The 27,754-nt window shown below is 38.1% G+C and overlaps 1 protein-coding gene across 1 annotated transcript in view; it reads left to right on the forward strand.

The window, feature by feature from the left end:
• Positions 1–1,548: 1,548 nt before the first annotated feature.
• The window catches only part of RYBP (RING1 and YY1 binding protein), a 90,004-nt gene continuing 63,798 nt past the window's right edge, over positions 1,549–27,754 (forward strand). The window contains exons 1-2 of the mRNA XM_053929379.2: positions 1,549–1,747; positions 2,473–2,598. Coding sequence (XP_053785354.1) covers positions 1,716–1,747; positions 2,473–2,598 — 158 coding nt within the window. The 5' untranslated portion in view covers positions 1,549–1,715. The remainder of the gene's footprint in view (positions 1,748–2,472; positions 2,599–27,754) is intronic.

Here is a 27,754-nt window from a genome sequence, read left to right on the forward strand (position 1 = left end):
ATGTCTGCCTCCTCCTCTTCCTCCTTTCCTCCCTCCCTTTCTGAGAAGACAAGTGGCAGAGAGAATGTCCAGGGGGGCTTGTGCCCAGGGGGGCTAAACAGTGCTGTCCCTTCTGGCCCTCTAGGGTGTATCTGCCTAGAAAGGTCAGCATGTGTTGATCAAGCTTAGAGTTGACACATTCCCTCCCTCTTTTTATTCTCTGGCTTCCTGGGACTGATCCTAGGACTTTCTGCTCCTTGGGCACTCAGTCTCAGTAAGCTTCCCACTTTGTGTTTGCAGATAAACCAGGCTTATCACAGTGAATGCTGAGGACCAGTCTTATCTTCCCTCTACACCCTTCTCTCCCCACCCCCAACCTCAGGAAGCATTCTTTGACTCTGTACCTACCCTCACCCAGGGCTTCACCCCAGCCAGGCCTTTTATCTTATCACCTGGGGTCCTGCCCTTATCAAGACTCCCCAGTGCCTAAAGGCAAAGGGGCCTGAGCCACATTCAAGCCAATTTAGCAAGCATTCTTGGAGCAGGGCATAAAGTAAAGGAAGCTGCACATTCCTTGCCGTCAAGAATCTTCTAAAGTCGGGGAAATGGTGCACAACCCAAGCCCATTTATGGCAGTTCTCAACCCAGTATTTTGCATTGGTCCTTCCAAAGTATCGGGCACTGACCGGCATGCTTTTCGTGCATTGTGTCTCCAAATTTTCCAGTCCTAGGAGAATTGTTTAGGAGGTGAAGGAGCTGAGGCCCAAGGTTTGACTGCTGGCACGTGGCTGCCAGGAATCCAACAACTACTTCCCTACAGAAACGCCCTATTTCGGCTCTGGGCGGGCTACACTGGGAGCTGGCGTGCGGGAGCTCACGGTCCAGCGTTGGGAAACCTTTACTAGTGCTACGCCCCTCTGCACAGTTCCCAGTAGCGTCAGGGGCTCGGGTGGGGGCTTTGGGCTGGAGGCGGGGACTTAAGGAAAAGCAGATACAAAGCTGGGCATGGCAGAGGAGCTTAAGGGCGCATGCGAGCCCAGGCTAAAGGGGCCCTGCTGGCTCGCCTGGCACTGCCAGCCTCGAGGCGTAGGTAAACGGCGCGATTGTTGCAAGCCCTAGAAGAGCACGCAAACTGCTGGGACCTACTTCCCCCAGGCGACTCGGGGCCGCGGCCCAGAGGGCAGCCACACTAGGCCACCCTGCGGGTTCCGAAGCCCACCGCCGACTCCCGGGCACGGCCACGTGCGCCCAGCCACGCTCGCACGCTCCGCCGCGCCGGACTGCGGGGCTGCCAGCAGGAACGCGCGCCCACGGCGTGCACACACTCCGGGGCACGCAAAAACACAGCCCAGCCCAGGTCCACCACGCCCCGCCCGCACCCGCGCCCCTCCCTTGTCCCGGCGGCTCAAGCTGCCGCCCTCTCATTGGTCGCACGGAGCGTGACGCGCGGCACCCGGCCCCGCCCCTCGTCAGTCACTCGGCGGAGGCGGCGCTGTCCGGCGACTAGTCTAGTCCTCGGCGGACTGGCGGCGCTGTCGGCGACGAGTCTGGCGGCGGACTGGCGGCGGCGGCGGCGGCGGCGGCGGCGGCGGCTGGAGCTTGAGCCCCAGCGGCTGAGGGCGGGTGCGCGCGGGGGAGGGAGGGGGGGGGTCGGTCGGCGACGACTTCCCCGGACGGCGTTTCTCTTCGGAGCGGCGCCGGTTTCGACTTTGTGGGGGCGGGGGTCCAGCCCATCCATGACCATGGGCGACAAGAAGAGCCCGACCAGGTACCTGCTCTGAGCCAAGGGGCGGAAGGGGAGGGTGGACTCGGGGCGGGCGGGGGCCAACGACGACTAGGCCCCGGAGCCACCCGGGGCGGGGTGGGGGGAGGCGCTGCTAAGATGGAGATCTGGGGGCGGGGGTAGGCGGCCACCGCTGCGGCGGGAGGCGGCGTCGCTTCGGCTCGGGGCCGGCGCCCGTGCTCGCCGCAGCCATGGCGGCTCTCCTCCGCGGCCCTCCGCCGCCGCCGCCGCGGCCGCCGCCACTCCTCCCAGACAAAGGGAGATTTAACCAGGTGGGGAGGGAGGGAGGGCGGGCGCGAGCCTGGGAGGGGAAGGGAAGAGAAGGGACCGGCCCAGTCACCCCCGCCGGCCTCGGCGGCCCCTGCGCGCCCCCTCCGGATCCGGCTGCGGCTCCTTCCCGGCCCCCCCAACCCCCCACAAGGCCCACGCTCAAGTCCACAAGTCCGCCCGCTTCCTGCGCCTGCCGCGGCCCTTCTGCAGAAGCCGCCACCGGAGGCCACGCGGCCCAGAGGTTTCGAGGGGCTGGTCGTGGCCCCAGTCCCTCATCCAGTTACAGAAGGGGGTGGGTGGGTGGTCACCTGAGCGAAGTTTCCAGCCCTGCGAAATTAAGACGGCTCACCAGCGCTTGTGATTTGCTGTCTCCCCGTTTTTCCTGCTCCTGTCTCTTCCCTTCCCGTTTCTCCCTCTGCTCACTCCCCACTCCTCCGAAGGCCAAAAAGACAAGCGAAACCTGCCGCAGATGAAGGCTTTTGGGATTGTAGCGTATGCACCTTCAGAAACAGCGCGGAAGCCTTTAAATGCAGCATCTGTGATGTCAGAAAAGGCACCTCCACCAGGTACCTGAAGATATGTGTTACCTTTTGTTACAGGACATTTTTTTTTTTCCTTAAAGTGGGAGAGAGGGTAGCGGGCCATTCATTTTGCCCTCTTTCCCACTTGTTGATTATGGCTTTTTCTGCATTTCTGGGGTGGGTGATGTGTGCTTTTTGTTGTGTTTTGTGTCGGGTGCAAAGCCTCATGTTGAATACATGTGGGAGGGAATTTTTTCGGATTTTCGTCTTATTTCAAACAGACACTGAATTTATTTTATACTTGTATCCGTCGGCTCCTCGCTATTGGCTCATAAAGAGAGGAAGCAGTGCTTTTGCTATGGATAGTAGGACAGAAGACCTTTTTGCCATGCGCAGAATGTGTTTAATCTGCCTGTCCTGAATTATTTTTCTCTTTGAGAAATTTAGTGATGGTTGTATAGTAATGCTGGTTGTGTTTTTCCTGTCTTGAGTTCCAAATGTTCGTTATTTTCTTGAACTTGAAAATAAAGGTTGAGCTTTGATTTTAAAATGAAATTTTTGGAAGGCTGAGCTGTTTGTTTTTCCTGGTTAGCTTATAGAAGACGATTTTGCAAAACCGTGAAATGAATAGTGTGACTATTGAAGTTTGTGTTTAAAACTTTATTATAATGAAAAGAGTGAACATTCCATTTTGGTGAAGGAATTAAACTGCATTTGGTATCAAAATGAGTAGATGTACTAGAATAACATGTCAAAGTTCATTTTGTAGTCTTCCAATTCTTTTAACATATCTTGAATTTGTTTCAGCGATGATAGAGTTTGAAGTTAAGCTATTCTTGATGTCATATAATGTTCAGATATTGGTATATGTGTGTGAAAGAGACAGAATGAGTAAATTCCTTGGTTTATCCTTGAATACTTAATTTTGATTGCCAAAAGTCTCATTTCGTCAGGTACTTCTATTTGAATTGGTGGCATTTCAGCATGGCTGTTAGTTTTAACTGGGTATTGTTCTTTGACTAAATGAATGTGCCTGTTAGGATGTCATTGCTTTATTCATACCTGAGATTAAATATGATATTGGGCAGCCTAAAGAATATAACTCAGATATGAATTGGTTCAGTTACTGATGGAACAATTCTGTAAATTCCACTACCTCTGTAAGTAATGAGACCTTTGAATAAAAATACTCAAAAAGTGAAGATATTTCACCATAAATAATTTTTAAAGTAAATTCATGTCAACTTTTTGAACTGTATTTAGACTTATTTAGTTAAAAATAACTAAATAGGGTAGATTTATTTAGTTAAAATAACACTCATTGTGGCTTAATTGATTCTGTTTTGCTCTCCAAAACAGGGAATTCCATCAAATGTCATGAAAGTTTAGAAATGTATGTTATTTAAAGCAATAGCAGTTATATTTTATTTATGAGTAATTTTTTGTTTTTACATGTAGAATCCCTCAGAGGCCATAACTCTTTATTGTGGTTTTGCCTTGAGTGTTATCGTAGATAATGTTCAAGTAAATGGCTATGAAACACCTAAGAACTTGAAAACTTTACTGGTGAAAGGAAACTTATGTCAAATTCAAAAGTTACACATGATGTATTGCTGGGAACAATTATGTCAGATAATGAAATGCATTTCAGTTTCTAAATGTATTAAAAATCTGACACGTCGGCTTTTTGTAGGCATGTGGTAGATTTTGACTGCAAAAACCATTATGATGTTTAAAGTTTTTTGAGTTACGATGATAGTGAAATTGTTTTTTAAGCAAACATTAAATGGTTAATGAAAATATTTTAAAACCTATTCAGAAACAGGATACTCACAGGATCTTTAAGGATCTTTTTGTAATTTTTTGATGTTTGTTGTTGAGTAGGCTTTGAACACAGATTTCAGAGCTCTGACGACTTAAACTCTTTTTTCAACTTATGATACCTAGACTAAATTTGTATCAACCTAAATTAGTTTTATTTTGGTTATTGCCAATATTTTGGTATTTTAGAGCGATTCTACAAGTCATCACTAATTGGAAGGCAAACATTTGTACTTCATGCAGAAAGGTTACTTTCACAGGTTTCCACTTGTCTTATCCAGTCTATTGGTTAATTTCTCTGTTCCTAGTTTACTGCTGTGCTCTTTTCCTGGGCCCTTTTATAATTTTCCCTACCTCAAAGGTTTGACATTTTCTGCCTTGTTTAATGTTTTAATGAGACATGGTACTGATGGCAGTAGAAAGCTTGTTGCTGGGTTTTAGGTGGTGGGTAATATACAAAAATTTGTGATTTTTAGAATAATTTCTAAATACTGAAGGGGTTTTTCTAACCTGTTGACTGGCATAGGAATTGGATTTTGTTTTTCTAAGCTGGTGTTTGGTATTAGAAAGCATAGCTGGTTGGCTAGCCAGTGATCATTTTTGAGGTAGTTCATCATTCTTGTCATAATTTTGCTATCATTTACCAGTCAACCAAAGACGTCAGCGTTGAATTAGTGGTAGCCTGGTAGGAATTAATATTCCTTAATTTGTTTAGGAAAATACTGCCACCTATCCAAAGAACACTTGTAAGTTCCCAAGATGTGAAAGCCACTGCTCAAGACATTGGTCAGAGAAAGAGGGTGTTAAAGGTTGGTAAGAAATGTACCAGAATGACCATACTCCAAGTTACAAAGTCCCTAAGAGAGGTATGAAGAGATGTGGGAGGCCAGCACAATCTGGCTTGGGGATCAGTTAGGAGTCCCCCTCCCCCTGTTTCTTCTGGGCAGGACAATTGATTTCTACAGAATAACCTGCCAACTTGGTACTATTGTCAAGTGTATCAAATACTTTTAATTCTGTAGGTGGAATCATGAAAGTGATTCAGGAGGCATTTATTCTTCTTTTTGGAGCAGCATAGTAAAAAGAAAGGAAGGTCAGAAACCCTTAAACAACGTGTTAAAGGAAGAAGGAGGGAATACTTAATAGGCTACTTGGAGGTTCAGGGGGAAGTAGAGATCTTATGTTTTGGATGTATTATGTCAATCATATGTTAGTTCTCTACCTCTTGCTGGTTATATTTTTATAGTTTTATTAAGGTGTAATTTATATACCATAAAAAATTAACCAATTGTAAATGTATAATTCAATGGTTTTTAGTAATTTTAAAGAGTTGTGCAACCATCCCTACAAACCAGTTTAGAACATTTCCATCTCATCAGGGGTTTCCTCTTGCCTGTTGTGTGATATACTTTTAAGTATTTTTAACACTAGCACATGGAGGAGTCACCTGCAATTGGGAAGTTGCCTCTACACCCACCATGTTGCTGTACTCTACACCTTTCAAGCTAAAAAAATAAAGGAAGTTTGTAGGGTGGTGGTAGGTGGGGAAGAAACACTATCCCTTCCTAGGTAATAGCTAGTAGTATTTCCCAGCCTACTTTGCCATTTTCACGAAAGAGGACACCAGCTTTTGAAAGAAAAACAACCCACAAATTCATCAGTTTACCATTGTTAAGGTGAAGTTCTGAGTGTTGGGCAGAATAACTTTTAGATGTGGTGATAAATATATTTTACTTTTGGTCTTGTAATTCCTTTGAATGCAGTGATGTCTTGATAAAATTACCAAGATGTTGCTGATTGATGGTTCTTTGGTAATGGTACTGCATCTTGACCTTCAGCTACTGCTTGAATCACACTCACTTGAGAAATTGGAGATACTTTGCTTTGGGTAATTACCATAGATTTAGAAGTTGATTAATTTTCAACTCTAGATGTTATGGTGTTGAGTTGAAATCATGTTTTATTTAATCCCTGATGATTTGAATACTATTCTTCTGAAAAGTGTTCTTTTTTTAGAGATTTTCCAGACAAGTAAGAATGAAGAATTTACTTTACATGTGTAATAAGTGTAGCTTGATCAAAAAGTTGGTACCTAGGATGTTGAACTAGAAGTTGATACTCAGTTGTTTTGTGTGGAAAATATTTTCCTTCTTCCCTGATTCTTTGCAGTTGAAACTTTGGACTTTTTCTCCTCTTAAATTCACATACCTTACTGACAACTTAAAGTCTCTTTAGTCATGAAGTACTTTGGAAGTTATATGGGAAGACACACATAATTAGCAATAATGTGAAAGTTTGGAAAGTTTGGATCTTTGCTGGAAGCTTCAAAAGCACATCTTGCTGTAATACTTTTTACATAGGCAAACTCCCAGAAAGCAGAGGGAGTAGGCACCTAACCTGCAGCAGAGCCAGGCCTCTCTTCAAGGTCCTCGGTCACCCACCACTGTGCTTTTTGCTCCTTAGGTCATAGTGGGTTTTTTTTTTTTTTTTTTTTAATCCTCACCCAGAGAGATGTTTGTAGATTTTTTTTTTTTTTTTTTGAGAGGACGTGAGGGATATTGATGTGAGATAGGAACATCAATTGGGTGTTTCCTGGTTGTGCCCTGACTGGGGATTGAACCCATAACCTTTTCTTTTGGTGTAGGGAATGATGCTCCAACCGAGTCACCTAGCCACACATTCAGGGCCATATTGGTTTTGTTACAGTGTTTGTCTTTCATACAATTTCTTTATAAAATACATAGAAAATTACCTGTCTTGCAAAGTATCAAACCCTTTAGCCTCAAAGCTGTTACAAAAGCTGGATCAATTACTCTTATCCAGAAACAGGGTGATAATTTATTTTGTATTTGCTATTACATTGAACCTTCTGATTTATTGGTACTGACTTGATCTTATGTATACTTGGTGACCTTAGAGTAAATTACCTGAGTAGTTGTGATTATTTGACAAATTTTTATTGAGCACACAGCCATCTGGGTCTGGCTGCAGTGGTATAAAGACAGATCAGGTCTTGTTCTCACAGAGCTTGAAATGCTATAGAGAGAAAGAGAAAATAAACGAGTAAACAAAAACAATAATTTCAGCTACTGAAAAGTGCTACAAAGAATTTAGAGCAGCATAGGGAACTTTAGAGTAATGAGAACTGGATGGAGTGACTGCTTTATAGATTGTGGAGATACACGTTTGCCTTTTTAGGAAACACTAATGCTGCTTCCTTTTGGAACAAGAGGATAGTTATTTCTGTAGGGTTTTTACCTGTACCACTTAGCTTATTTGGTTGGGGACAGTTTGGAGTTAGATGGAGCCTTTGTGCACAGGTGACTCAACTGTTGTTAGTTGCTTGTCACTGACTAAACCCAGGCCAGCTAACTTGCCAGTATATCTTATTAGTTTATCTTATTAGGAATGGATTCAGTTATGTATTTTTTAATGTGACATACATTTACTATGTGCTTCTGTAGATGCTGAAGAAATTTTAAGGTGAATTAAAAACTTCCTTAAGTAGCTATAGTTTACCAAAATAGTTACCAGCGCTAATTCAGTTCATTAGTACTTTAGGTGACTGTAGGTCTCTAAATGTCTGCTTTCCAACTTGAACTACTAAACCATTTTGCAGTCTTCTTGGCTCTTATTTTCTCTCTTGCCCTATTGCCAGGGCCTTTTCACTTGGTGGCATCTTCTTTATAGTCCTCATCACTGGTGCTTCCCTCCTCTTTTTTGCCTGGTGATATTTAAGTAAATGCTTTGAAATGTAGCATACTTACAGAGAAGTGTGCAAATAAATCGTAAGGCTTGGACTTTCACAAAGTGAGCCCTTGTGTGTAACCAGCACCCAGATTAAGAAGCAGAACATTATGAGAACCCCAGGAGGAGCCCCTTGTGTTGTATTCTGCAGTCATTCCCCCTACCACAGCCGCTCTCCTGACTTCTAACACCAGAGACGAGTTTTGCTTGTTTTTGAACATTATGTAAATAGAGTCATGTAGCATGTACACTTCGGGTTGTGAGACCCAATCGCATTGTGGTTTTTGCTTATTTTACCAGGTCTGCTTAATCTTAAGAATATTTTAGAGCTCAAGTCTTTTCATGCAAATCCTTACAGGAGTACATTCTAGAAATAGGGTCTCTTTTCAATGTCTCTTCATCACCTTCATGCTTGAACACAAAGGAGCAAAACCTGATGTGTAGAACTTTTTTCTAGAGTGCATACATGGAGTAAACTTTGTTTCTCATTAGTAGTATTGTTCATTAGTCATTTTTATTTCAAGGTGTGTTGGTTAAATAGACACAAAATTCCCACTTTCAAAGAACCTAACAAACTTGAAAAGATAAGACCATAAAAAGATAACTAATGATGTAAAGCACTCAGTGATATGAATGAACTTCACAGTACCCATGGAGTGAATGAGTACATGGTAGAGAACATAAGAGCCTTTTAGAAGAGGTAGAGACAGTCAGTCTGTGGGGGTGCATTGAGGAATGCCTCACTCAATGTAGGATTTAAACTAGGCCTTTATGGTTCTCGGATGTAGGGTTTGCTCTAGTCTAATGGGTGTCCAGTCTGCATCCCAGGATGGCTGTGAATATGGCCCAACACAGAATCATAAATTTACTTAAAACCTTTCTTTTTGCTCATCAGTTTTCATCAGTGTTTGTGTATTTAATGTGTGGCCCAAGACAGCTCTTCTTCTTCTAGTGTGGCCCAGAGACACCAAAAGGTTGGACAACCCTACTACAAGCTGGTGCAAGTTAATTAGTTCTTTGCTTCCTCTTACTTATTAACTATACTCTCTTCAGATGTCATCCACACTTATCTCCACAGGCTGGCAATTCCCAAATATTGTTTATTAACCACCTGTCACCACTGCATGCACACATACACATGACAAAAATCTAATTGGCTCTTGGGCCTCTCCTCTTGGACAACTTAAGTTATCTCTTGGTTCTGATTGCCATTAGGATACAGTCCAAAGCCTGATCATCACAATGGACTTCTGATTTGGTCCTTCACTGTTTCTTTCTTTGGAATTTCTGGTAGCATGCTGCTATCACCCCATCTGTCCTCCATACACAGTATATGTGTCTTTTATACCAAACTGCTTGGTGCTTTCGAACCACTGACGATGATGTATTGTTTCCATACCTTTACATATTTTGTTCTCTGGATTTTTTTTCTGAAATGCTTTTTCTTTCCTTTTGTGTCCTGGATGACTCCTGTTTGTCCTTATGGGTATCTCAGGGAGCCTTTCCATTATCACCCTTGATCTATACCTTCTCATGACAGTTGAACTGTATATTCACTGGATCACCTTTGCTGTTGAGGGCAGGACCTTTCCTTTCATAGCTTTATTTTCCTATGTCTGTTACCATGGCTGGCACTTGGCAGTGGGTTAGTAAATATATATAAAATAAATGAAGACTGGGGAGGGTTCAGTGGCGTCTCCTTTAAAACTGTACTAGTTAAGAGTTCTAATAAATATTTTTTCATATTAGGGCTTGTGTCTTGTGTATGTAAATATTACTGGGTTAGAGAAAAATTGTCTTTATGAAGTATGTCCTTAAAAGTAGTATTCCTTTCCTGGCTGGAATGGCTCTGTTGGGCTTCGTCCTGCAAACCAAAAGGTCGTGGGTTTGATTCCTGGTCAAGGCACATGCCTAGGATGCAGGTTCCTTCCCTGTTTGGGGTGCCTACCAAAGGCCACCAATCAATGTTTCTCTCTTACATCGATGTTTTTTTTCCTCCTCCTTCTCTCTCCTTTCCCCTCTCTCTACCTGCCCCCCCCCCCCCCCACCAAGTAGTATTCCTCTTTTTCTGGTTTTGTTTTCTAAACATGTACTAGAAATTAAACACAGAACTAGAGCCTTGGAGGCTGTAAGCCACAGGTGGCAAACACAGGCCTGTGGGCTGAATCTGGCCCTCCACCTTGTTTCTACCTGGTGGCATCACTGAGCTCCTTGCCCGTAGTTAAGGGGTAGTTACATTTATACAGTACTAAAATTATAATTGGCCCTTTGAAGGCAACTGCATGGCTGATGTGGCCCCCAGTGAAAATGAGTTTGACACCCCTGTGTACGCAATGCATTTCAGCACTTCCTGGAGTGGTTTCAGCTTTAGAACTTTTAGCACACTCACCTAAATAACAGTAACTGTAATGCTTCTTAATCCTTTCTGTTTGCCCATTAGCTGGTTTAAGCCACCAAAAGTCATACTGAAAAGTCTGGTAATAAAGCAGAGGCCCATTTTGTTGTGCAAAACCAATTTTGAGGTGTGCTAAGGAGCTAGATGGATATGCTTGTAAGCTGGCACCTAGTGGCTCCAGAACATTTTGGGGTGTTAAAAATGTCATGCTCTCTACTTGTATAAGCTCTTTTGTGTCAATATACCCATAACTTGATAGTTGTACCTTGTACATGGTGTACATTTCTATTTTGTTGAGTAATTTGGATGAATTACTTATGTTAGGTTGAAATCTTGACTTATTCTCGTTTTTCATTTATTTAGCTATAATTTCACTTCTATGTAGTAATTGACACAGACTGTGGTGTCAAAGGTGAATTCTCCATAAAGGCAACACAAATAAACTCTGTTACTGAGAAATCGCGAATAGTTGAAACCATAGGGTAAACGGTGAAATTTTTATTTTTTAATAGGATTAGTATTTCCCCTCTCTGTCAATTTAGAAAAATATACTTAATTTTTCTTTTATTTGGGAAAAGAAACTAGTGGAAGAGATATGTAAAGTGCATCTTAAACTTGTTCAAAACATTTTTCTGTAAGAGCATTAGGAATACAATTTAAGGTGAAACTTGGATAGTCTTTGGGAGGGACAGGAAATTAAGGATGGTAGAGGATGCCAGTTTCATTATCATACTGGGTTTAAAACACATCAAATACATGGGGATTTGTCAAAGGGAGAAAACAAACCTGGTGACTGCTTTCTAAGAACAGATCAGATTTCATATGTAGGTTATGAAGTTTATGCACTGTTCTTCATTCTTTTACAAAACTAAAAGTTGTTTAATGCTTTAAGTGCTGCAAGACTATTCAAGGTTGCAAGAGATAGGAATTTAACTCAAACTACATTAAGTAAAAACAAATTTAAAAAATGAATTTACTGGCCCACATAGCCAGCGAAATTACCATTTGAACTCAGAATCAAATGAGTAACTGCAGGAATGAGGACCTCTGTCACTTGCCCAATTCCTGGACCATTTTTGGTTGCCTGCAGGTTGGGGTACTCTGATTGTCCAAACCTAACACATCTGCAGAATCTGTTACTTGAAGGGATATGGGATGCTTAACTAGATGGATAGAAAGTAGCTGCAATATAGCTTAGTAGTACTTTTTGGTTTTGTTACTGGATTAATACTCATGATAGGCTGAATTCTAAATTCGAACTATAATTAATTTCTTATTCTAGCACCTTGTTAATTTTTATCACAAAGAAAAAAGAAAGATTGTCGATGAGCAGTGGTGTAATTTTTAAAATGCTGATGTTCTATAGGTTAATTTCCTGTATCATTATACATGGGTAGTGATTCTTTGTCCTTTATTTAAGTTATGAAGGTAATACTTTCTTATTGCAGAGAATTGTGGGGAGGGGAGGAAGCATACGGTAGGTCACTCATAATCCTGCCATCCATAATTATTTTTACTTATTGAGCAATTTATTTGTCACTGAACTACAGATAAATTTAAGAAACTATATGGTTTTCCATGTGTTTTGCTTTAATATACTAGTTCATTGAATTTTCCAAGTGATGTAGGTGGTAGTTCCATGTGAGAGTTGGGTAATCAGGCAGTATATGATATGAAACGAATAGAGTCTCTTGATTTAAAAAAATATGTATTCTGATCTGTTTACATGGTTCATTTTGGATTCTTCTAAGGAAGACTATTTGTGAACACTTAATGGTTTTAGGATTTGTATTTGTAGAAAATAAGGCTAAAATACAGGTTACAGTTTTCTTTTCGGATTGTTTCCATTTGAGGAATAATGAAAATGTTGAGGAATTCTTAATATCTGTAGCATAATTAACTTTCCCAAATTTTTGATTAAAGAACAATTATGTATACAAGGCAACCTCAGTTCAATGTTTTTATGCTAAGTTTGTTTAGATTGGTGGTTCTCAAACTTCAGTATGTGTCAGAATCACCTGGAAGTTTTGTTGAAATACAAAAGCTTGTTGATTCTGGGGTCCAGCTTCGAGAATTTTTGATTAAGTACGTCTGGGGTGGGGCGTGAGAATTTGCATTTCTTACAAGTTCTTAGGTGATGCTGTTTGTCTGGGAATCACACTTTGAGAACGGCTGGTTTAGATGACCTTACATTCTCCTTAACAGAAGCCAACCAGGCTTCCTAATGAAGCTGATGACAGTTTTTGATGTTGCTTCTGGAAAATGATGTCTTGGCATTTCAAACTTATGACTTGTCAAAGTGAACTTACAAGAAAGTGATCAGCATTGTAGGGGCCATTCTGAAGCTGGCACGAAATCTGATGCCTTAACTATCAATATATCATGTGAAGTGTGTAAATGTTTATAAATTGGGTTACTATATCAGCTAAACTTGTATCTTTTTTACATTCTAAAATCAGCTGTTACTTTATTGCTGACACTTGAATTGGATTTCAGGTATATGTATTTTAAAATCCTATTTTTCATCATATGTTAGAGAGACAAACTGATCTTTATAATCAGTAAATCAACATCCCAATAGCATGTTGGCAAAGCACATGAATAGGTAATTCATAAGAGAATACAAGTTAAGTTAGGAAAGATAAGAAATATATAATCTTCCATTTCTCAAGTAAATATAAAACAATATAGCATATTTTGGTAAGTCAAATACTAAATATTAAAAAAAAAAATTTTAGTAAGCCTGGGAAATGAGCATTCTCTCATCGATGCTTGATGGGTGGGTAAGTTGATTTAAATTTTCTGAAGTCCATTATGGTGGTGGTTATCAAATTTCTTTAAAATATTTGTGCCCTGATCCCAATAATTTAATTTCTAGGAATTTGTGTGATCTGTATGTAAAAATTTCTGTGTAAATACAGGTATATTAATTGCATTGTTACTGTAACCAAAAATAAAAATTGCCCACATAATAATCAGCAGGGAGTTGTTAAAAAATGTGGGATAGTCGTGAATATTTTGTAGCTCTCTCATGTTGGGGATGGGAATGTAAAATGGACAACTCTGGAAAAGAGTTCGGCAGTTTCTTATAAAACAAAACATTTACTTACCATATGACCTAGCAATTGAACTCACAGGTACTAACCACAGGGAAGTAAAAACTGTTTGTGGCAGCTTCGTTTATAATAGCCTGGGGTGATGGATTCTTTTTTGTGTGTGCACTTTTCTGTAATTTCTACAGGGTGGATGAGTTGGTATCGTTTTTGTAGCCCAGAAGGTCAGTTTTCATACGAGGGCATTTTAAAAAATGATCTAATTGTGGAATATTGAAATCTAAATAAGTGGAATTATATTTTTATTGTGGGATTTTAAAGCTTATTAATATTGATTACACTTACTTGGTATTGTAACAGCTATTAAGATTGGAAAGCATCTATACTCTAAAACATGTTTTGTAAATTTAAAATTGTTTTATGTTCTTTGTATTTACAAGATACCCTGTATGATGTTCTAAATCAGTGCTGTCCAGTATAAATATATGCATTGCAAGCCACATGTGAATTTAAAACTTTCTAGTAGCCACAGTAAGAATATAAAAAAAAAGCAGGTGAAATGTATTCTAAGAATACATTTTATATTTAATCCCACTATATCAAAAATACTATCATTTCAGCATGTAATCATTATAAATTTACAGCAAGATGTCTTGCAATTTTTATTTCATTCTAGGTCTTCAAAATCTGGTGTGTGTTTTGCAATTACAGCTCAACTCCACAGTAGCCACGATTCAGTAGCCACATGTGGTTAGCGGCTACTGTAGTGGAGAGTATTTGAGAGCCAGGTCTTCGGTGTCAGACCTGGTCTGCCAGCTGTGCAGAGCGGTAACGCCAGTTCAGCCATTTGCTATCCTTGTGACCTTGGGCGTGTTACTTGAACTTGTGCTTTAGTTTTTCATTTATGGATAATAATTTCTTCACAGGTGGTGGGTATTGTAAGGATTAAATGAGTGAATGTGTGTAGTATACTAGGCACAGGACTTGGCACAGAATACATACTGTAAACAATATACAACTGCTGCTAATGTTGTTATTATTCCAGTAAAGTATGTCTTGGATTGAATGACTAATCATTCTAAAGTCATGACTGATTTCTTTATAATATTACCAGTAGATAAATATATAAATAGTACATGAGGTAATCTTTATGACTGATGAATAGACAAGCACCTGAGCACTCATGTGCAAAATACTGCACCAGTCGCTTGAACTTTCTGACTGTAAGTCTCAAAATAATACCCTTAAAAACTGTGTACTTGCATAGTACTTTACATTTTGCATGCCACCTTTATATGTATTTTCCAATGTAATACCCAAAGCAATCCTGATAAGTAGTCATTAGTCCAGCTTTGATAGTTGAAGAAGCTGGGACTTAGAAAAGTGAAGTGACTTAGTTGATTTCATACTCCATAAATTAGAAGAAATAGAAAGGTGACTTAACTAAGTGGACAAATTAGTATGGCACCTCAAGTGTCAAAACTGCATTCTTTTGATTCTTTCCTTTGCGCCTTTGCCTTGTCCAGGGCCATTTGAATTAGAAGAGGGAGATAATATGTCAGTTGAATAGCTACCTCAGAATTATCCTGAGATTATTAGCTTAATCAGATCAGGTATGGTGTAAAAAGTTAACATAAGCCTGTATAGATTATTAGTTGATTTATTTGGCTTGTTGAGATGTTTCTGTTTATAGTGTTAATCATTCTATTTCTTGGTTAAATATATCCACAAAAATGGGCTGAGAATATGTAATATATGCTAACTGCCTTAAAATCAGATTCTTTGAAGTGCTGTTCATCACTTGACTTATTCAGAAACTTACACAATTCTTTGAAAGAACATTGCATGTCACCATCACTGTCAATGGTGAGAGATAGTGAGGTAGTGAATCAGTGACTCTCCCAAGATGGGGGTTCAGTGGAAGGCACTTGTCTCCTGGGCAGAGTCAGATGTAGCATATGTCATTAGGTGTTCATTGTTCAAGTTCTAATATGTAGGTTCTCCTTTCACAGGTATACATTGTTGGCTTTACTTCCAGTTACTTCTCCAATTAGGAAACTTGAGGACATGACATTCAGTTTGAATGAGTACTCTGAGTACTCTGGGACAAAAATGTATGATAGTAAACTATCAGCTCTATTTTTTAAAGATTTTTTTAATTTATATATTTTTGAAGAGAGAAACATCGATCAGTTGCCTCTCATACATGCTCCAACCAGGTACCAAAGCCCCTACCCAGGCATGTGCCCTGACCTGGAATCTAATTGGTGGGACAGTTAGGTTAGCAGGACCATGCCCAACCAATCCACACTGGTCAGAGTATCAGCTCATTTTTACAAGTACTTTTGGTGTGCATCAGTGATCTGTATTTATAACAGGAATTATATTTTGGTGTTCATAACCAGAGTGACAGGGGGAAGTAGGTAGGTAGCGTGTTCTTTGCCCTGTAGTTCTCTACATTTTTGGATTGTTTTTTTCACCTTCACCTCAGCATGATTTGCCTGACAATGTCTCTCTTCCTTTCTTCCCAACTTTAACTGTAGGTTTAGGACTATAAATCTTACACAAAGAACACATCAGAATCCTGTACTAAGTATTCATCATTTCTAATCTTTGTGAATCTTGGCCACATAAAATTCTGCATTGGTGTTTTATTGAAGGGCTGTTGTGAGGATTGTGGAATGTAGCTATCCTGATTGAATTTTGGGATGAAATTTTATCTAATGCAGTCATGTTTCAAAGATATCTCTTTTGGCAGGGGGAATCTCAAATGCTAGGATTTCATAAAGGTCTGACTGCAAACAACCTCTGTTACTGCAATTATTGTGAATAAAAACTTTAAAATAATCTCATTGTAAGATACTATGTATGTACAGATAGATGTGTACAAAGTTTGGATTTTAAAATCTGGGTTACAATTAATATTTGAAATGTTTTGAAATTTTCAGAACTAGGTGATTTCTGTGTCCTCTTCAGTTCTAAAATACTGTGATTTGTATCAGTTCTGGCAATTCATAATAAATATTAATAATAAAATGACTGTTAACTATCACAATGCCAAATTACTTGCCAAAAATATATAGAAAATAATTTATTTGTAATTTCTCACCTCTTCTACCCCCAAAATGTATCAGTAGGTATTTAAACATTTCAGAGTCTCTAAGTAGGAAAGCTTCATCTTTCAAAATGTTTTGGCATTATAGAGTTCACGACTAGCTGAACAGTTTTCTTAAAATGTTATAGTTAATGTTTTCATTTTGAAATCCTACACCTATAAGTAACAAATCCTTCTGTCTGACTTTCCCAGTCTAAGAAATTAAATTCATTACAGACTGACCAAAGCATTATAAGCAGGGGTGTCCAACCCATGGACCCAGGATGGCTATGATAGTAATGCAGCCTAACACAAAATCGTTAATTACTAAAAACATGTTTTTGATCATCAGTTTTCGTTAGTGTTTGTGTATTTAATGTGTGGCCCAGAGATGCGAAAATGCTGGATACCCCTGACCTAGAGCTTACATTCCTAACCCAAGTTAAGTAGCAGAGTTGCCTTTGACTCATATCCTTTCTAGCTTCACAGGATTGCCTGTTTATTGTTTCACTTTAGGGTTTTTTCCCCCCCTCCGATAATGGCATTATGATCGGTATAGCCGCCCAATCTATAGACTTCACTTTAGACATTCATCCGTAGCAACCAGACAGAAAGGGGAACGGGTACCCTTGTATATTTATGTTAAGAGAGTAGATCTTAAACATTCTCATCACAAGAAAAAAATTTATGTATTATGACGGATGTTAACTAGACTTACTGTGGTGATTGTTTCCCAATATGTACAAATAGTGAATCATTATGTTGTACACCTGAAACTAATATAATAATAATTATATTTATGCAGTATAAAATTTTTTTTAAAAAAACACACTTGGTAAATGACTTGGAAATAATTCCACACTGATTTACTTCCTCCCTTTAGTTTCTAATTTTACTCTTTGCATAGTTTGTTGTACTCTTAAGATAGGTCCCCCAGTTCTCCCTGTCAAGTTCATACCTGCTTTTCTGCTCACATCCGAGACAAGAATGAATTACAAAATAGAATTCTTCAGAAGCACTGTTTTAGAAAGTGATCCCTCTCAGGAGAACTCTTAAAAAATGCCTTCCTCTTAAATTCCATTCTGTTCTGTGCTTGCTGGCTTAAGGTTGTAGAAACAGAGCTATCTCAAAAGGTTTGTAAAACAGTGACTGTAGAGACTTAAGACCTTTCTAGACTACGAATATAGCTTGAAAGGGGGTAAAGGTGGATTAAAATTGGCAAGATCCTGAAGTCTGTATTTTTCTTTGAAATTTTGCAGCTGATTTAGGACTTAGAATGGTACTAATTCTCTTAGTAAAGGATTTTCCAAGAGGTTAACTGCAGAAGATTTTTAGCTGATTAATAATTTAGATACTGAAATTTTATCTATTATTTCTCAGGAGTGAAGTCCTAGATGATCTTTCCCTTTAAGCTGGTACTGTTTTATAAACGAAGCCTTAGAACTGTATGTTAGTATTTTTAGAACTCTTTGTCCTAATCATGAATATCATGAAAGAATATATTTCTCATGATAAATTGGATGTTTTCTTAAAAAGAGGATTTTGTTACCTTTTAAATTAACCTATTAGGTATTATTTACTGGAGTATGAACTTTGAGAATAAATTATCAATGAAAATAGAGATTAATGTTGAACCTCGAGTTGGTTTCTAAATAGATACTATATGGAGACTTTTGTTGAGTAATACCTAGTTTTTAAAAAGTATTTACAAACTGGAAATGTACTATACAAAAATGAATAAATTCAGTACATAGCAACCGGGTTGTTCCCTAAATGATGATCTTCCACAAAATTTAGTGTTAGACCTAATCCCAATAGTTAAATCCATTAATGGTAACTTGATGAGTGATTTTGAAAGTTGTACCTTATTTTCAGAATTTGAATTAGTTTTATTGATATCAGGATCACAGAAAATTGTTATAAGGATGTAAGTTTGTCTCAGTGACCAATATAATCTTTAAAGTATACTTTTTTGTTTTGTTATCACCGGAAGTTTATTTTATTTCCACTTGTGATTTTGTCAAGTAAAAATGCCCTAATTACTGTGGCTGGTGTGGCTCAGTGCATTGAGCCCTATATAGCCTGCAGACCTAAGGGTCACTGGTTGGCATCCCAGTCAGGGCACATGCTTGGGTTGCAAGCCAGGTCCTCAAGTACAGGGTTCAGTTGTACTTAATTCAGCTTTATTAATTCGGTATCAACCACACATTGATGTTTTTCTCCCTGTCTTTCTCCTTCCCTTCCTGTCTCTCTAAAAATAAATAAATGTGTCCTAATTATCTTTTTCTAGTTCTCCTTTCCTTTATCTAGGCTCTATAGTTTTATATGAAGTACTGCTTTAGAAATGAGATTTTTATTTATAACTCTTCAGTACTACTGTCTTGTCTATAAAGTGGAATTCAAATTTACAGTAGTTTTTATTGTTCTCTGACTTCTTAGTAATAGGCAGTGTCCAATATTTTGGATGTTTTTGTGTCTTTTTAACTTTTCTACCCCTAGTGGTAATGAACCAGATTTTCGAGGAAAGAGGTATGAAAGAGCTTAAAGCTTCTAACTTTGATTTTATGGTGATATCTACTACTTAGTTTTTTATTTTAAAACTCTTTTATCGCTGTGTCATTGAGTACATGTATCTGAATTTTAGAAAGTAAGATACAGTATGTGGTTTTCTTGTGTTCTTTATGTTCCTTCCTTTAAAGATTAGACTTGGACTGATGGATTGTTCTTTAGGAGTTAGAATGTGTGTAGCAGATATATCAGAATTCTCATAGTTCTGTTCTTGAGTATATAATTTGACCTTCAATTTAGCAGATATTCGCATGAAGTTGTGGAATACTTTTTAACTGTACATGAATGAACACATTTTTAATTCTTAACACTGGCTATTTAGGATCAGAAACAGCAATCTTGTTGGCCTCTCTTTTGCTTTATATTAGAAAGCAACATAAGAATGGTAAATGCAGAGCAATTAGCCCCAGTTTCCAGTTCCCTTACATGATTGAGAATTTCCTCATCTAACCTTAAAATTCATTTCGGTCATTAGTTTCAACTTTTTCATTACCACCACTACCATCTTCCCCCACTCTGGCCGGGGGTGGGGGGTAGACACCAAACCCTGGAAATGAACAAAAAAGGCTTCTGGCAAATAAAAATTGATTTACTGTTTTTTTCTTTACCTTTTGTGTTTTAAGACTTAGAGATTCAAAAGTAGGGAAAGAAGTCCCACTTCTCCCCTTGTCCAGCTGCATGAAAACTTCTAGATGACATGAAGCAGGAAAGAGCTAACCAAGTAGATAATTGACTTTTGAGTAAACTCAGCCTGGTTGTGTTTCTTTTCTTTCACATTTTTTCTTTTGTTGGACATAAAAATGTTTAGACCAGATACTGGTATATGGAGATAAGGAAGAAGAGTAGGGTTCCTGTACTGTAAGGAATATGAGAAATAGCATAGTGACCTCAGTTATGTGAAGTTGTAAACAAGCTAGATTTATGATGTCTTCCAGTCAGGAAAACCACTTCATGCCGTGATAAAACCCTGACATACAGATTGTTTCTGAAGAGATTCATGTTATAATTTCTAGGGTGTGTGTGCATAATAATGGTATTGATACTAAATTTACAGCTAAAGAGTTAGGCTCTATTGACAATTAAAATTACTAGGAATGAAGATAGAACATTTTGAAAATACAAGCTAGTGAGAAAATACTTTGCACTATAAAAACTTGCTCTATTTGTAGCACTTCTAGAATATATCATCAAATAGTAATAAACTAGATTTTTATCTCCTGATATTAAAATATGATAAACAGTGATTCTTATATAAAATGAATTTTGTACACTAATGCATAGTTTTTGTATTACTTCATCTGTGTATTAATTAATCCTCTATTTTAAAAAGCAAAACAAAAGTATTGTACTGCAATCAGGAGAAAAAGCATAATATTTGTATTTAATTCAGCTTTATTAAAGTAGAATTGGCAGATAAGAAACTTTAAAGACTAACCAGAATAACCACCAAAAACAAGATAATGATAATATCTGTCACCCCTAAAAATTTTTCTCTTGCCTCTTAGTAATATCCTTTTGCCCTTTTCTGTCCCTGAGGCAACCACTAATCTGCTTTCTGTCACTATTGATTAGTTTGCAATGTCTTGAATTGTATGTAAATGGAGTCATATGTACTCTTGCTTCTTTGTTCTTTCTTCTTTCATGCTTATGTTGATTATCCATGCCCATTCTCGTTTTCGTTGCTGAGTAATATTTCATTGTATGCGTATTCTGCTTGTTTTACCCATTCAGCTGTTTGACAGGCCTCTGGGTTTCCATGTTCTGACTGTTAGAAATAAAGCTGCTTTGTACATTCCTGAACAAGTCTTTGTGTGGACATATACTTTCACACTTCTCCGGAGTAAATACCTAGGAGTGGATGAGTGGTTATGTTTAACTTAACTGCCAAACTGTTTTTTAAAATGCTTTTATCATTTTAAATTCCCAAAGCACTGTATAAGAGTTGTGATTGTTCCACATCCTTGCCAAATTTGATGTGGTTAGTCTTTTTAATTTTAGACTGAGAAAGGGTATCTCATTACAGTTTTAATTTGTGTTTCCTTAATAACTATGTTGAGAGAGTTTTCATGTGCTTATTTGCCATCTGTATACATTTTCTTTTTCTGTATTCATACATGTTTTCAAAGTCTTTTGAATAGCTGATTAATTAATTTTGCTGAGGCCCAATTTATTATTTTTTATACTTTTTACTTTCTGTGCCATTTAAGAAATCTTTGCCAAATCCAACATTACTAAGGTTTTCTCAGATATTTATTTCCAATTTTTTAGTTTTATCTTCTACACTTAGGTTTTTAGTCTTTTGAGTTACTATTTGTGTACAAATTTGTAAGGATGAGATAAGTTTTTATTATTTATGGCTATATAGTTTTTCCAGCACCATTTATTGAAAAGATGATTCTTTCCTCATTAAGTTGCCTTGGCATCTTTGTTGAAAATCAGTTAGCTGTATATTTGTGCAGTCTGTTTCTGGACTCCTATTTTGTTCCATCGACCTATTTGGGTTTTTTGTTTGTTTGTTTTTAGCATGGGCACTACTGTCTTAATGTAGCTTTATAATGCCTTGTAATCAGAGAGTATAAGCCTTTTAACTTTGTTCGTTCTCAAAGTTAGTGTATTTTGGCAATCTTGATCCTTTGCATTTCTGTATAAATTTTAAAATCATCTAGTCAATTTCTACCAAAAAAAGCCTGCTGGAATTTTTATTGGAATGCATTGAATTTATAGATAAACTTAGGAAAAACTCACATCTTAACCATATTGGATTCAGTGTTCTAATCCCTGAACATGATACAACTCTCCATTTATTTGTCTTCTCTCAGCAGTGTTTTTGGGTTGTCAAGTGTACAAGTCTGACATATCTTTAGTAAAATTTATCACAGAGCGCATAACATTTTTGATGCTTATATAAATGTTAACTGCTTTAAGTTTCACAATTTCTGGTTGGTTGTAGCTCATTTATAGAATAGTATAACGCCTTACTCCCTTAAAAATTAGGAACAGTGCAAGGATGTTCACATTTACAACTTCTTGATTTCACTGATTTTTCTTTGTTTCACTTTTGTATTTTACTTATTTCTGGTCCCATCTTTACTATTGATTTTCTTTTGCTTATTTTAAGTTTTATTTGTACTTCTATCTAGTTATATAAGGTATAGATTGAGGTCATTTTTTGAGAACTTTGATTTTCAAGTACAGGCATTTGGTGCTGAAAATTTCTCAAGTATTACTTTAATTACACCCCATAAAATTTAATAATGTGCTTTCATTTTCATTTAGCTCAAAATACTTCGGCTTTTCTCTTTAATTTTTTTAAGTGATACATTATAGTCATGTGCTGACTCATGACCAAGATATATTCTGAGAAATATGTCTAGTAATTTCATCATTATGCAAGCATCATAGAGTGCACTTACACAAACCTAATTGGTATAGCTACTGTACTTGTATGTACTAGACTTTTCTACAACTGGCAGCTCGGTAGGTGTGTTTATAACAGCATCACCACAGACAGACAATGTGAATAATGTATTGTGCTTCAGCGTTAAGACAGCTGTGATGTCACTAGGCGATATTAATTTTCAGCTCTATTACAATCTTAAGAGACCAACATCAGATATGTGGCCTGATGTTGACCAAGATGTTGGTATGTGGTACATAACTCTATTTAGAATTATGTTGTTTAGCTTCCTTTTTGGTTTGTTTTTGTTTTGTTTAGAATTATGTTATTTAGTTTCTGAATATGAGGATTTTCCAGATAACCATTGTTTTGACATATAATTTAATTTATAACAATGTTGTCATTAGATGTATAAATATTTTAGAATTAGTTTTTTTAAAAAACTATTTTATTGATTATGCTGTTACAGTTGTCCCATTATTTTTCTCCCTTTTTTTCCCCTCTGCCCTGTACCCATCTCCTACCATCATTCCCCCCACCTTAGTTCATATTTATGGGTCATACATATAAGTTCTTCAGTTTCTCCACTTCCCATGCTATTCTTAACCTTCCCCTGTGTATTTTGTACCTACCATTTATGCTGCTTATTCCCTGTACCTTTTGCCCTATTCTACCTCCACCCCTCCCTGCTGATAACCCTCCATGTGATCTCTATTTCCGTGAATCTGTTCCTGTTCTAGTTCTTTGCTTAGTGTATGTTTTTGGTTTTGTTTTATTAGGGTTATTTGTTGATAGTTGTGAGTTTGTTGTCGTCTTACTGTTCAGAGTTTTGGTCATCTTCTTTTTCTTAGTCCCTTGAACATTTCATATAATAAGGGCTTGGTGGTGGTGATCTCCTTTAACTTGACCTTATCTGGGAAGCACTTTATCTGCCCTTCCATTCTAAATGATGGTGTAGGATAGAGCAATGATTTGCTGGATACAGTAATCTTGGATGTAGGTCCTTGCCTTTCCATGACTTCAAATACTTCTTTCCAGCCCCTTCTTGCCTGTAAGGCTTCTTTTGAGAAGTCAGCTGATAGTCTTATGGGAACTCCTTGGTAGGTAACTGTCTGATTTTCTCTTGCTGCTTTTAAGATTCTCTCCTTATCTTAAACTTTGGGTAATGTAATTATAATGTGCCTTGGTGTGTGCTTCCTTTGGTCCAACTTCTTTGGGACATTCTGAGCTTCCTGGACTTCCTGGAAGTCTATTTCCTTTGCCATATTGTGGAAGTTCACCTTCATTATGTTTTCAAATAAGTTTTCAATTTCTTGCTCTTCCTGTTCTCCTTCTGACACCCCTATGATTCGGACGTTGGGACATTTAACATTGTCCCAGAGGTTGCTGAGCTTCTAATTTTTTAAAATTGTTTCTTCATTGTGTGTTCTGGTTGAATGTTTATTTCTTCCTTCTGCTCCAAACTGTTGATTTAATTCCCAGTGTCCTTCCCTGCACTGTTGGTTCCCCATATATTTTCCCTTATTTCAGTTTGCATAGCCTTCATTGTTTCCTCTGTTTTGAGACCATACTCAACTATTTCTATGAGCATCCTGATTACCAGTGTTTTGAACTGTGCATCTGATAGGTTGGCTATCTCTTTATCACTTAGTTTTTTGTTTTTTTGTTTTGTTTTTTTTTTCTTCTGGACCTTTGATCTGTTCTTTCATTTGGGCCTTACTTTGTCTCAGTGGACCTGTTATGTTGTAAGGGGCGGAGCCTTAGGTATTCACTGGCCTGGCAACCCACTTTGCTGCATTGTAGCTCTGTGTGGGGGAGGTCTGAGAAGGAGAAGTGCTGCTTGTTCAGCCCTCTGCCAGCTTTCAGTCACTCCTGCTACCCACAAGCAAATTGGGCCCTTCTGGTGCTGATTCCTGGGTGGGTGGTTTTGTGTACATTCTAGGACCCTATGGATCTCTCCAAAGAACTGTCCCGTGAAGCTGGGAGTTTCTCCTGCTGCCTTGGTCCCCACAGGTGTTTTCAGCCAGAGGCTTTGAGGCTTTATTTCCGTGTGCTGGAGCCCTGTGTTGCCCTGTCTCGCTCCCCTGTTGTTCCTCCCGGTTTATCTGCACACAAATGTGGGACCTCCCACTCCACTAGCCATCACCTTGCCCGCCCCAGTCCTCCAGCCGCAGCCTTGCCCCGAGTCCTCTCCACCCTAGCTGCCCATCTCTGCCCCTCCTACCAGTCTGGATGAACGTTTCTTCTTTAACTCCTTGGTTGTCAGAGTTCGATACAGTTCAACTTTCTGGCAATTCTGGTTATTTTTTGTCTTTAAATTTGTTGTCCTTCTTTTTTGGTTGTGCAGTGAGGCAAAGGGAATCCACCTACACTTCATGTTTGCCCGAAGTCTCTAGAATAGTTGTAGATTGAGCCCTATGTTATTATGAAATGACCTTTATCCCTGGTAATTTTATTGCTCTGATACCTACTTAGTCATGTATTAATATAGCTACTCCCTTTTTTTTGACTAGGGTTAGCATGGCATGCATTTTTACATTTGTGTGTGTGTGTATTTTAAATGGGTTTCTAACAGATAGTTTAAGCTATATATAGTTGGGTTTTGTTTTTCTAATCAAATATTCTAATCTTTGTGTTTAACTTGTGATGGTAAGACTATTTACATTTCGTGCGATTATTGATATGACTGGATTTAAATCTACTTGTCTTGCTACTTTTCTGTTTTTCCCAATCATTCTTTGTTCCCCCTTTTTTGCCTTTTTTTGGATCTTTTTTTAACCCCATATATGTGTTTCTTAACTTCTTAGCTATACCTCTTTGGTTGTTTTAGTTGCTGCTTTTCTATACATCTTTAACTCATCACAGTTTACCTTCAAGTGATAGTATATTTCCAGTAGTAGTGTGCTGCACCTTTCACTGAAGGGTACAGCACACTACTAGCCTTTGTGCTTTTATAGGCCTGTATTTACTTCTACATATGTTGTAATCCCCCACAAGTTAATTTTTGCTTTCCATAGTCAGTGATCTTTTAAAGAGATTTCAAAATACAATGAAAATTCTTTTTTATTTTCCCACATATTTACCATTTTTGGTGTTCTTCATTCCTCTTTGTAGATCCAGATTTCCATGTGGTAGTATTTTCCTTCTGCCTAAAGGGCTTCCTTTAACATTTCTTATAGTGCAGGTCTGCTGGTGGTTGATTTTTTTGTTTTGTTTTTTATGTCTTAAAAATTTAATTTTGCCATCAGTTAACAGATTTATTAAGATACAATTCACATATTATATGGTACATCCATATTTAGAATGTGTAATTTAGTGGTTTTTTTATATTCACAGAATTGTGATTCCATCAATACCTCCCTCCTCCCCCCAGATCCACGCTTTATAGCTCTTACCCTTTAGGGTGCTCCAACCCCTTCCCCACACACCCATCCCCAGTCCTACAGAACCACTAATACACTTTCTGTCTCTGAACATTTGCCTATTCTGGTTATTTCATATAAATGGAATCATAGAGTATATGGTCTTTTGTGACTGGATCCTTTCACTAGTATAAGGTTTCCAAGGCTCACCTTGGAAATGTATACATTGTTGTATGTATCAATGCTTCATTCCTCTTTATAGCCAAATAATACCCCATTGTATAGATACACTACATTTTGTTTATCCATTCATCTATCAGTTGATGGGTGTTTTGAATTTTACCGTCTTTTCACTATTTCGAATAACGTCATGAAATTTGTGTACACTTTTTTAAGTAGACAGATGTTTTGATTTCTCTTGAATATATAAGTAGGATTAGAATTGCTGGACCAAATGGGAACATTTTGCGGTTTACCATACTGTTTCTCAAAGTAGCTGCACCATTTTACATTCCCAACAATGGTGTGTGAGGCTTTCAATTTTTTCCCCTTGTTTTGGAAGATGTTTTCAATGGGTGTAGAAGTCTAGGCTCAGTTTTGATTTTAGAACCTTTAAAGATATTTCATTGTCTTCTACATTATGTCATTTCTGATGAACAGTATGCTACCATTCTTATTCTTCATTCCTCTATAAAATGCATCTTTTTTCTGTCTGCTTTTAAAGATTTCTCTTTATCACTGGTTTGTGGCAGTTTGTTTATGAAAGGACTTGATGTAGTTTTCAAGTTTGTTGTGCGTGGTGTTTGTTGAGCAGTATTTTGCTTTCTACTTAAAGCTCAAATTATATTGGGCAATAAATAATATAGCCATATAAAGTGAGGTATTGGTAAACCTGCTACTGGTAAGAAATAATATCATAGAAAAGCTAGAGTGTTTTGAATTGCCCTTCTCTACTCTTTCTTATTCCAGAAAAAAATTTCTTCAGATTGCACTTTAGTAATAATTTTATCCAACATTATATCCAAGAAAACTAGAATTCAGTTGAGGTTTACTGGCCCAATGTCATGGAGAAGATTAGTAATATTAGAATTTGGACTGGACTTCTGAGCTAGCCTTGTCCTCTTCCCATCATTTACACCACCTCCGATAGACCAAACATTAGGAAGATGGCTAGAGGAATAGCTTTGAACTCTAATGCAGTAAGATTGCTGCTGTGCTCTGTATTTCAGTATTTATTTACCTCTAAGATTCAGAACTATGGCAGGTACATGTGTGTTTCATAATGAAATAATTCTTCTCAATTTGCAGCTCCCATTTTCCCTCATACAAATACTTATGTGAAGTATTTTCTTTTGTAATTATAACTGTCTTAGACTTTCAAAATGTTGTCTTAGAAAGTGTCTTATTTGGTTTGCTTGATAAGGTAACTTCTTATTTGATACAAGGGGGCTTTAGGGTATGAACGTACTTTCTCTTGACATGTTTGTTTTCTTCTCACCTAATTTCCCTGAGTGGGAAGTATGTGTGTGGGTTGAATTTTTTTTTTTTTTAAGTTACCATCCGTATCACATTCATAGCACTCCCTTTCCCTTTGTTTTTAGAATCCTTCCATATTGAGTATTCTTTTTGATGACTTTCTTGCCCTTGCAGTATTTTTGCAGTGGTGGAATACCTTACATGTCTTTATCCTTTTTGAAGCATATCCAATTGGTTGTACATTCTTATGCATTTGAAACAGATCGTCTAGTCTAATAATGCAGGAAA

Source organism: Desmodus rotundus, chromosome 8, assembly GCF_022682495.2.
Source record: "Desmodus rotundus isolate HL8 chromosome 8, HLdesRot8A.1, whole genome shotgun sequence".
NCBI classification, from domain to species: Eukaryota; Metazoa; Chordata; class Mammalia; order Chiroptera; family Phyllostomidae; genus Desmodus; species Desmodus rotundus.